Source organism: Pteropus alecto, unplaced genomic scaffold (assembly GCF_000325575.1).
Source record: "Pteropus alecto unplaced genomic scaffold, ASM32557v1 scaffold3, whole genome shotgun sequence".
NCBI classification, from domain to species: domain Eukaryota; kingdom Metazoa; phylum Chordata; class Mammalia; order Chiroptera; family Pteropodidae; genus Pteropus; species Pteropus alecto.
Window position 1 is genome coordinate 64,310,804 of NW_006442484.1, and position 11,231 is coordinate 64,322,034.

Genomic DNA, 11,231 nt, shown 5'->3' on the forward strand with positions numbered 1-11,231 from the left:
CTATGTAGAAGCCTTACCCCTAGGGTGATGGTATCTGGAGATGTAGACTTGGAGAAGTAATTAGGTTGGCTGAGGTCATGCAGGTGGGACTCTCATGATGGCAGCAGTGCCCTTAGCAGGAACACCAGAGTTCTCCTCTCTCCCTCTCCCCATCTCTCTCTGCCATGTGAGGACAAAGGAGGCAGTCTTAGAACCAGGAAGAGTCCTCACTAGAACCTGACTATGCTAGTACTCTGATCTCAGACTTCCAGCCTCCAGAACTGTGAAAAAATACATTTCTGTTGTTTAAGCCACCTAGTCCCTGGTATTTTGTTATAGCAGCCCAAGCTAAGACAAAAATTCATTAAAAACCCCAGAAAATGATTTTACCTTCCTCCTTCCAGGTAGCTAAGAAAACCATTGTGATTTATTGTCTTTAGAGCATTCACCATGCTTCGCAAGTCTCTTACGCATTAACCCATTCAGTGTCCAGCTCCTATGTGGGTCACACCTTAGAGGAGCAGAGTAGACACCTTGCTTGTGCTGTTCACTGCTGTGGCCTCAGCAGCTCTTACAGTGCTTGGGATATAGCAAGCACTTGGTATTCCCAGGTTTGCTGGGAAGCATAAAACAGGAAGCTAAGAAATGGAAGCAAAAGGCTGATACCTCCTGCCAGGAGTTCGAGCAGCTGGAACTTCAATCCTGAGGTTGGAGGCAGCTGAGCTCCAGAGACTTGTGCCCCTCCTCTCCTCCTCCGCCTGCTTATACTGACCTCAACCTTCTTCCCTATCAAACTTTGAAATCCGAGGCTGAAGGAGACCTCAGAAATAATCAAAAGCAACCTGCATTTTACAGGTAGGGAATCTGACACTCAAAGAGGTAGTAAAAGCAGAAGTTTTCCTCCTTAGTTTCCAGTATTAGTCCTGAAGATGCTAGTGCCTGGCAGAAGACTGTGATGTCACTTACTTGTCTTCCTTTTCGTGACTTCTCAACCAATTTTTTTCACTTGAGACTCACTTGTTTTTGCCATCTTGAGAATGAAAATTCTTGATTGAGACTGTTAAGTTAAATAGCCGAACACCTGCAATTCTGGGCTAAGTAACAGGAAAGATAGCTGGTTCTATCATCAGCCTAGAAACTGCATTAGTGTTACTGACTCCCGAGTTTGCCCTAACCGTTATTTTAAAGGTCAGTGTTTCCATGAACAATTAAAAATGTGATTACTATTAAATACCACACCTTCTATCCCGATTATGCTTTTTCAAATTAATGCTATAGGACAAAGTCTAAAAAGCTCTTGAAAACTTAATGAGAAATGGCCTGTACAAAAATGGCTGGCTTCCACGGGGTCAAAATGCTGATTAGGACTAGGACACTCGATTTAATCAATTTCCATGACAACTCATTGTTCCATACCTTAAAAATGGCTTCTTGGGTACAAGATTTATTGGTGATCACTTTGTAGGTTGTATAGACATCGCTATGTTGTACACCTGAAATGAATATAATATTGTATATCAACTGTAATTGAAAAATAAAAAATTATTTTAAAAAATGGCTTTTTAAAGCAAATCCTTTTAAAATTATAAAATTCTCCATATAATTTAGATTACAATGAAACTAAACCATTTAAATCAGTTTGCCCAGAATTATGTCTTCAGCTATTAAACATTGGCAGAAGGGCAGACATTTATAGAGCTCTCTGGTAGCGGAGGGTCATTTGGCAGGGGCTCTTACCTGCAAGACTGTAAACATGTGATGTTGCTCCTGTCCAGAGAAAAGCTCCAGTAGGAAACACTAGTGGGCTATTAGCTGCCAAAGTCACCTCACACCGTTGCAGATAAAATCCCTGCACATCCTCTTTGATTTAATCCACAGAAGCCTAACCCAGCCTAACCGCTAAATAACTCACAAGCCTCTCCTGTCACAAATCTTAAGTATTTTTGCACTGAAGATTGGTAATTATATCATTTTCAACCTTCACTTTAGTATTTTCTCTCTCAAATTGCCAGCACATAATTAACAGTTAATATTAGACTAATATTTTTTGTTGACTATTTCAGGACAACAGCCACACCATAACAGAAGATAGCATTCTTAATGAAAGGAAAAGCTAGAGATACCTGAGAGTAAGCCGATCTATTAACCTTACTAATTTTCTACCTTTATAATAAGAAAGGGATGGAAGACTCTTCAGCCAATAACCATCATGAGGCCTATAACAAATGGTTTCCTTCTGGAAGGTCCCCTACCAAGCCAGTGTTCTGAACTTAACAGTTCATTCTCTCTCAGACTGGAGCTACGTATTTCTTTGCAAATTTTATATTACAAGGAGAGGTCAGTGGGAAGAATGTCTGAAAGTCCGTATCACAGAAAGTACAAGAGAAAGGTACTGCTTACAGCGAAGCAAAGGGTAAAGACCAAGTAACAATTATAAGTTTATCCGCCCTTTCATCCTAAATTAAACATATGGCTTCGCTCTCCACTGTAGATGAAAATCCAAGCTGGGAATGTGATACATTTGCAACTGTTTCAAGTACAACATGTTTTATCAAAAGCACTAAATTTTATTGAAAGTTTTCATTTTCAACTCATTTTTTACTTTGTAAACTTTTAAGGCATAACCCAGCTATGAAATGACATCGACGGCTGTAGTAGCAAAGAGCCCTGAGATTAAGGTAGGAAGTCCTGGGTTGGAGTCCTCGCCCTAATAGAAAGCAAATCACGGCCACTCCACGTCTGAGAAACAGGGATCAGCGGGGTTAAATACCTGCCTCACTGGGCTGCTGTGAGCATTCATCATGTGTGAGAGATCTTTGTAAATTGCTGCATGGATGCTCAGTATTCCTATTTACAGACATTGGTCTGGAGATTTGGGTTTTTTTCCCCCAACAGAATTGAAATATTATAATTTTAATATGCTACCAAAAAAAGCATAAATATAGTATGAAGAACTCAAGTAACTGCACATTTTCATTCACGACTCAAATAAAAGGATGAATTATAATTTTTTGGGGGGGGTGGCGAAATTGAGACAGCCTACCAGCATTTGAGTTTCTCAGTGGGTCTCAAATTTTTCTGTCCATTTTCACAATCGCCCTTGTCTGTCTCTCTCAAAGGGTCAAAGGCATTCAGTACATTTGTCTTTACAAGGGAAATGTGGAACTTGTGTTTATTCAAAAGTCAAAACACTCCTAATGGAAATGCAAAGTGATTAACATACACTAATCTGTAAGTACTGGTCTCTTCCCAACAAAAGGCAGGCAAATTCTAGTAGAAAGCAGCAGCAGGATAAAAGGTTTCTCGAGAAGAAATTACAGGAAAATAATTATCTAAGGCCTAATATTTCTAACCAGAATTTTAAATCCTCATTCTTCTTTCCCTGAATCCGTTCAGGAGAAAAAAAAAACTATCAAAATATGCCTTTTATTCAAAGAAATAATAATTTAAGGCCTTTGTCCTTGTGTTATTAGAATCAGAAAATTAATTTGTTCTTTGCCCCCAAGCATGCTGTAAGTTGATGTTTATTTTAAAGAGGTCTCTAAAACCTTAGAGAGACCTCTGAGGCAAATATAAAGAGGTGTGGATTACAATGTGGGCAAAAAAAAATACTAAGCCTAGATTTCTTTTGAATTTTTGGGCTTCCCTGTGTCATTTCTTTCACAATCAAAACAATCTCATAAAGATGGATGTTTTTTATTAAGAAAATTGCTGTTACATTACAGCCAACATTCCCAAACAATATTTTAATAAACACTTGTCCTGATTATAAAGTTGAGCAGAAACCATGATCCTTTTTCCAAATTGATTAACATCTGCCGACGTTAACATAAATCAGGAGGACACTCCGTGCGCTCACCATTGTGTGTGGGAGATGAAGAGCACCTATGTTATTCAAAATACCTACTAGTGTTACTTGTACAGTATAAATCAACCGCTTACAACAGGATATTAAAAAAAAAAAAAAGCAAGACACTAAAATGTGGAAGTGTCACAATACTTTGAATGGGAAAAGCCAAAGCTTATTCCTTTTCTCTTCCCCTCTGTGAGTTCAATGCGAGGTATAGGGAAGAATCACAACAATAGATCAAGGGTGGATGCAGTTCTTTGCTTCTGTATGTCCCAGTCTTTTGTCCTGCTCCAAAACACAGCCTGCATGCAAAAGCTCTCAGGCTCTCATTCACAGGCCTCGGGACACAGCGTTTGCACGTGGACAAAGGAGGCTCCACAGCAGCTCAGAGTCAGTGTTTGAATTCCAGTGTATTCATTCTGTAGAACCGTGAGGAAACCAAGAACAAAATTCCTATGTTCTTTTAACCAGGAGGCAGAATACTCCTATTCAGACGTGTTCCATGTTTGGGGTTAGGATGTGGCTGTCACTACACTGAACCTCTCCCATCATGAATACCCTGGTGGAAAAGCTTAGAAAAAGTTAAAACTGCAGTTTAAAAGTTCCTCTTCCCCGCCCCTCAGCAAAGAAGCATGATGCATACGACTGCAAGGAATTTAGGAAGGCATAGTGCGGCCACTGTAGTTTCAAGTGCAATCTGCTCCCTGCAAAGGGGTCTGGGGGTAACTAACTGCAGGCAAACCAGAAACTCAAAAATATCCATCAACTTGTTTAATGTAAGAAGCTATACTGAGAACTAGTCTTACAACACCGTGTAGCTGGCATGCCTTTTACTGTAGGAAGGGATATCTTCTTTTTTCAAACAGTGGGCTTTATGGTATTTTGGGAACTTAATGTAGACCAGAGACTGGTCTAATCTGATTTCTACCTCCTTTTTAATCCTCCTTTCCAACTGTATAGTTTTGTTTTGTTTTTTTCTGGGCTCGGGGCTCTGGTAAGACTCAGAAATAATAACCAAAATATAACACAACGTTCTAATTTCAAGACTGTTCTTTTCTGCCACTGCAGGAAGACGCCAGATGGTGCTATAACAGATACTCTGTATAGGTAATCCAGTTGTCAAGCTGTTTTGCAGCCTAGTTAAGCTTCTCACGCTGGATCTGATAGTAACATGCCTGAAAAAGTTAAAAACAATTTCAAATTTACTTTGAAAGAAATTACATAAGCATAACAACGCACATGGGATTGAAAAAGGAAATCCCTTAATAATTCTGACAGCCCAACAAAATCAGTTGCTTTCATTTTTCCCTGTTTTCTTCCAGTCCCCCTATCTAATGTCTATTTTGCCTAGTTGTAAATAAGACAAATTTTTGTACATTGCCCTCTAAAATAAAAACTTTTAAAAAGCTGTTTAATATTCTATGCTAAGTATAAATACCATATTTTGCTAAACCACTATTTACTTATTGGACATTTAGAGTGTGCTGATTGTTACAAGGTATACCAACGACTGTAAACAGAATCATCTAGTATGTTTGATAAACATAAAGATTAAGCATCTTTTCAGAGTCAGAATTTCTGGGAATGTATTTTTAAGAATACATTTTTCAGAATCCCAGGTGATTCTGAAAATGTCCGTGCTTGAGAGTTACACTATAAAGAACACCTCATCCAAACAATGTAGAGTGTTTTCCGCTCTTTAACTAGGATATGCTCTTTAACAGGACTACTCAAGACTCCACAATAATTTTTGATGTTGGTGACATCAATATTAATAACAACTGTTTTCCAAAAAGGTCATTGCTATTTAATCCAGTACCAGCAATGTGGGAATAATACTGATTTCACTATAACCCCACCAGAACTGGGTAAATTTTAAAACACTTTTGGTAATTTAGCAGGTTCAAAATGGCACCTTGTTTAAATGTGCAATATTATTATTTTCAGTAATGCTGAGCATGTTCCTACATATAGGTGTATTAATTCAGCTTTTTCCTTGGTGATATGTTTAGATATGGTCTTCAATAACATAAATGCTTAATAATACAAGTCACTGGTGGTCAGTATTTTCCCCAGTTCTCCCCATCTTTTCAGTTTATTTAATAGAAATGTTAATGGTATTAAGTTGAAAAGTTTAAAAAAAATAAACCCAAGCCAGAAACCCGACATTAATTCTAGTTTTCTTTTCTTTTCTTTTCATTTTAGATTGTCTGTCTTTTCTGATCTTTCTTTTTCTATATTTGAACCCTAAAGAATCTGTAATTTGCAATGTGGGTGATTCCATTGTGATTCCACTCTCCTTCCAAAATTCCTAATAAGCTATTGTGATACTTTGACCATTTATTAAATAATTGCTCTTTTCCATTTTTGTGTCTGGTGATTCCATTTTCATATGTGAAATTTTCATTATAATAATTGTCTACATGAGAGCTATCCCTTCTGTTTAGGTATCTGTCTATTCCTGTGACAGCAATATATTATCTTAATTACTGTAATTTTATAATATTTTACTAACTGACAGGGTGTGTCTATTCTCCCTCTTGTTTTGGAAGTGTTTTTATTATTTTCTATTTATTGTTCTTCCACATAAACTTCAGAATTATTCTTCCAAAGAAAAATCGAGGTGAGAGGACAGAAATGACATACAACAATCCCTAGAGAACAGCCAGATCAGAGAACCTCACTTGTCACCTACTGGTTATAGTAAATACATAGGGAAAAAAAAGAAGATACAATTCATATTCATTCTATATATACTGCCTTGTGTTTTACCTTAGTTACATTAAGTAGCTCTACTGTTGGATACTTTATTAGACACTAAGAATCCTTTCTGTTTCTTTTCTAGAGTTACATTTATACAGATGGCCTACATTTATAAGCATCTGTAAGAATTTGAATTTATAGGGAAAACTGGGTAGTAAATAATCTGCTTTAGTATTCTAAGAATAACTGACTGTACGTTTCTTAAATGTATTATTGTATTTGAAAATATTAACAATATATGCTCTAAAGGCACTTGATGTTTGCATTAAACATATAAAAAATGGTTAATGATAGATTTATAATACGGTAAATGAAGGACAGACTTTAAGATAAAAATATTAAATAACAGCTATACTTACCTTCAAGGTGGTGAACATTATACCCTGTTCTCCATGCTGAAGATATGGGTCCATTAGATCCTCAATGAGGTGTACCTCAGAGCCTAAATTCCTAATCCTGTCCCAAAGGGAAAGATACTGAGTTATTTCCACTCAAATGTACATTTTCCTTCTGAATCTATTTGAGGAGAAAAGAAAAGCCAACTCAACAAAGAGATAGTATCAAAGTAGGATGGGTTAACAGAAACAGATTATTTTTCTAGTTGAGGAGCATATTCCTGTTACCAGCTCAGAAAAAGCAAAAGACATACATATTAAAATAAGGAGTCCCTAATAGTAAGTCAGAAAAGACTGGTCACCTGGCCCGTAGCACCACATATAAAAAAACTGGAAACAAGTCATCCATGGACCATAAGAAGTCTTCCTGAAGTGATGCCAGGACACTCTGAGAAATCTCTTCAAAAGTCTGCTGGATGACTTTAAGTTTGTCTGACGGGGTAAATGTTGTGCTGTTGAAAAAAAAAAGACAGAGATAGCCTATAATTTTCTTAATGGAGCCATTGCTATTAATATTTTTATAGTATATCCTCTTAGGGCGTATGTGCCTTAAGTTGGACACATCAGGCGTAATGAGTTACTAGAAAGGATGACCTCTGCATTCCTATGGTTCTTTGAGAAAAGAAGCCTCCAACTCTCTATGGAAGAATTCTTTTTATCCAACTGGATCATCTCCTTTTATCCAACTGGATCTTATTTTCCTAATACATGCTCTTCTCTGAGTAAAGAGTTTGGTTAATTTCCATTTGGTTAAGGACGTGATCATGTAGATACGTTTCTGGGTAGTCAGTCCACCACTTTTGAAAATGCAAGCGCCTTGTAGAGCAAAAGGTAACCCAAATGTCTCAAAAGAAACGTTCTGATCTCCAAGCTGAGTCTGACACCATCTAGGAATGCAGGGGGTGTTTAAAGCTTAAGTAAAAACAAGATCTCATTAATATCTTAATAAACCAACCATTGTTTTGATTTATGTGATTTTTCAACAAATCAGGGATTACCTGATCTGCTGTAGACACTCTACGGCTGAGGCGAAACAAGCATCTTTTGTGGTTGGTAACACCTGCAAAAAAAGAATTTAAGAAACTCAAAGAGAAAAGTTGTCTTTTGCAATAACAATAAAAACAAAAGATACCGATGGCAGGGTGAATGGAAATAACTTGGGCTTGAGTACTATTCTACCAAAGTAAAATGGAAATGTTGTGCTATCTTGAACCACCCACACCAAAGAAAAGCATAATTGCTGAGGAACCTAAAATCCACTATACCTTTTTAGTGTCTCCAAGAACTGACAAGGTCACTGGCCAAAATTTCCTACAATGAAATCCATACTTTGTTAATAAAAGTTGTTACTTATGGTAGATTAATCTCATTTTTACTATTAAATTATTTCATTGAAAAAATTTACTTTCCAGTTAAAGCTTATTCACTTTTTTTTGATTATTGGATGTTGGGGTGATCAGCCTTATCATAGCACTAGAAAGAAAGCCTGATCACTTAGTATTCCTGTGGAATAACAACAAACAATGCAACAAAAAGAGCACTTCTAAAACTTATAAATGAGAAATTACAGATGGAAAAGGCGGGGAGAGAAGGAAGAAGGCCAAGGACTGAACACAAATAACTTCCTCTGAAAATGTGAATATGTGTATTTTGCTTTAAAGAACTATAAAATATCAGGCAAGATAATGCAAATTTAATTTGTATATATGTATATATATGTTAAACACACACATGAATAATAAACACATTCCAAAGAACTACTGGGTTCATAACTTGTCTCCAAAACTTCTCAGAAATAAAGATGATTAAATATCACAGTTTCACAAAATAAGACATATGCAATTAAGTGAAGAAACTGCAAACCATATACATTAGATAGTAAAGTACCAAATTCCTGATAATCCTGTTTGCATTTTAAGTGAAAACCACTTGATTCCACTCATAACTTCTGTACATACCTCTGCACCCCAAGGAAGCCCAGAAGAGCAATATCAGGCTGCTTATTTAGCCGCAGCACACATTCCCAGTAAATGTCTTCCTCACGATCATTATCCAGGGCATACAGCATAAACAGTGGTGGGTAGAGCCGAGGTAGCAGCACAGGAAGCAGTAACCCAGAACTTGTTACCACATAACTACAAAACATTGGCAAGAGAGGGAAAAGCATTCATATTAAAATTGAATACAGAATCAAAGTTGAAAGTAAAGATAAATTGTGAGTAAAGAAGCAGTTATATTACTCTACTTTTACATATGGAGTTCAGATCAGGAGTTTGTCTATGGTCCCAGAGTTCTGTGTTGGACCACATGTAAATTCTTTTCATTAATTCAAAATCTAACTGAAAATCTACTTGGTGTCCATTTCAAGACTGATTTCTCTGGGGTTATTCTAGCTCAGCATGATGTTACTTTGTTCAGCTACCTTTCTGCCCAGTCATTTGTGGTTGTACTCTCATGAACTTGAGACCTAAAAGGAACCTCAGAGATCATCTAGTCTAACCACATCATTTTAGAAATAAGGAACCTGAGATCTACTTTCCAGGATTCTCTGAATAGGATTATCTGCTCTCCAACCCCTTTCTTCACTATTTCCATCCAACTCTATTTACCCAGGCTCTGGTGATTCTGATCTGGAATCTGACTTCCCAGTGCAAAAGGATTTCCTTTCAGTTGGCAGGGGAGCAGAGAGAGGAATTGTGCTGCCCTCTTCAGGAAGCTCAGGGAATAGAAACCTAAGGAGTTAATAAAAAATATAATTATACAATTATACCTCTAGAGTGGCTAAAGAGTAAAAACACTCTCCCTTTATTTAATACATTTAAGGACCTATGAAATCAAAATTCATAATAACTAAATATTTTATTTCTGAGAGACCTGAATAATGCTTCTCACAGAATAAAGTGTAGTTAAGAGTGTAGTTAACGAATAAAACCACTAAAAAATCTTCCCGTGCTATGGTTATTTTTCTGTCTAGTTATTAAAGAATGAAGATTTATATACATTTTTCTTACTGGCAAATCTCATCTGAGGTCAATTTTTATTGACTCTTCAATCAGAGACCATTATTCTCAAAGCATAAACAAATATCAGTAGAAACTACTTAAAAGTTCAACATTAAGAAAAATTGAAAACCCAATTAATGTAAAAATTTTTAATGTTTATTAAAAAAAAGTCAAGCTGCTGAAAAAATTTTCCGAATGGTCAAGCTGCCAAGTTGTTGAGGATTTTTTCTAGGCTTTGAATTTGCTCTAGATTTTATCTCTAATCTCTTGTATGCAAACGATGGGCTCTACCATAAACAAGTCCATTGTCCTATTTTTACAAACATTAACAGTGACCCTTTCTCTTTAAAGGCAGTCTGCAATCTTCTCTATTTTTGTAGACATACCTTGCCCTGTCTCTGTCTCCAACTTTATGGTTGGGAAAGCTAAGAAAGGTCAGGAAATTTATCTTCATTATATCCATCTAGCTTAATGTCAGAGATGAACACTCCCAGCTCAGTGGTTTTTAGTACATCATACTGCCCCCTCAAAATCTGAAACATTTCCAAATGCACTTATTAATTTTGAGGCTAATAATATAAGAAAGTTTTCTGGGAAAAATTCATAAACTTTTATATAATTATCTCAATATAGTATTTACTTGTTGGCTTAAACCAAGTCAAAGATCTTCCATTTCACCAGTTCCAGATTTGCCTGCTGCTTGAAACTCTCTTTCCAAAGACGCTTACTCCCTCACTTTCTCACCTCCTTCAGGATCCCCTGCTCAGATGTTACCTTCCTTATTAGTCAAGCCTCCCTGACCTTCTGTTTAAAATAGTATCTTACCTCCAGCCCCATTCTCTTTGAGAACAGATTACTCTCAATGGAAAAGAACATTTGGTTGGCTAAGACTCTAATAAGTTTTTCTTGAAAAACCTCCCATCCCCTTTTTTTAAATTTTTATTTTTTATTTTTTTGGTTTTGTTCACTGATAAATTCCTCCAGGAGCTAGAATGGCTACTAACATATAAAAGCCTTGAATAAATATTTGTTGAATAAATGAACAAATATGATGCTGTGTTCAAGGAATAGGACATAAATACTCAGGGACAAAATTTCATATCAGACTTTATCTTCTTTGTAGTTAGGTTTAAAAGACATGATTTTGCCTAGAGATTAAATCCAAATAAGAGTACTATATTTCATATCAAAATGAGAATTAAAAAAAATTATTTTACTTATTATTTTTATTATTTTCTTATA

The 11,231-nt window shown here is 36.3% G+C and overlaps 2 protein-coding genes across 2 annotated transcripts in view; both read right to left on the reverse strand.

Annotated features, from left to right (window-relative positions):
* The window catches only part of MPP4 (membrane palmitoylated protein 4), a 37,905-nt gene extending 36,422 nt beyond the window's left edge, over positions 1-1,483 (reverse strand). The window contains exon 1 of the mRNA XM_006921356.3: positions 1,396-1,483. The gene's annotated coding sequence lies outside the window, so the exon portion shown is untranslated. The remainder of the gene's footprint in view (positions 1-1,395) is intronic.
* A 2,173-nt stretch (positions 1,484-3,656) lies between these two features.
* The window catches only part of ALS2 (ALS2, alsin Rho guanine nucleotide exchange factor), a 63,606-nt gene continuing 56,031 nt past the window's right edge, over positions 3,657-11,231 (reverse strand). The window contains 7 exon segments of the mRNA XM_006921357.3: positions 3,657-5,004; positions 6,952-7,048; positions 7,290-7,439; positions 7,986-8,047; positions 8,253-8,298; positions 8,946-9,122; positions 9,597-9,719. Of these exon segments, the coding sequence (XP_006921419.1) occupies positions 4,966-5,004; positions 6,952-7,048; positions 7,290-7,439; positions 7,986-8,047; positions 8,253-8,298; positions 8,946-9,122; positions 9,597-9,719 (694 nt within the window). The 3' untranslated portion in view covers positions 3,657-4,965.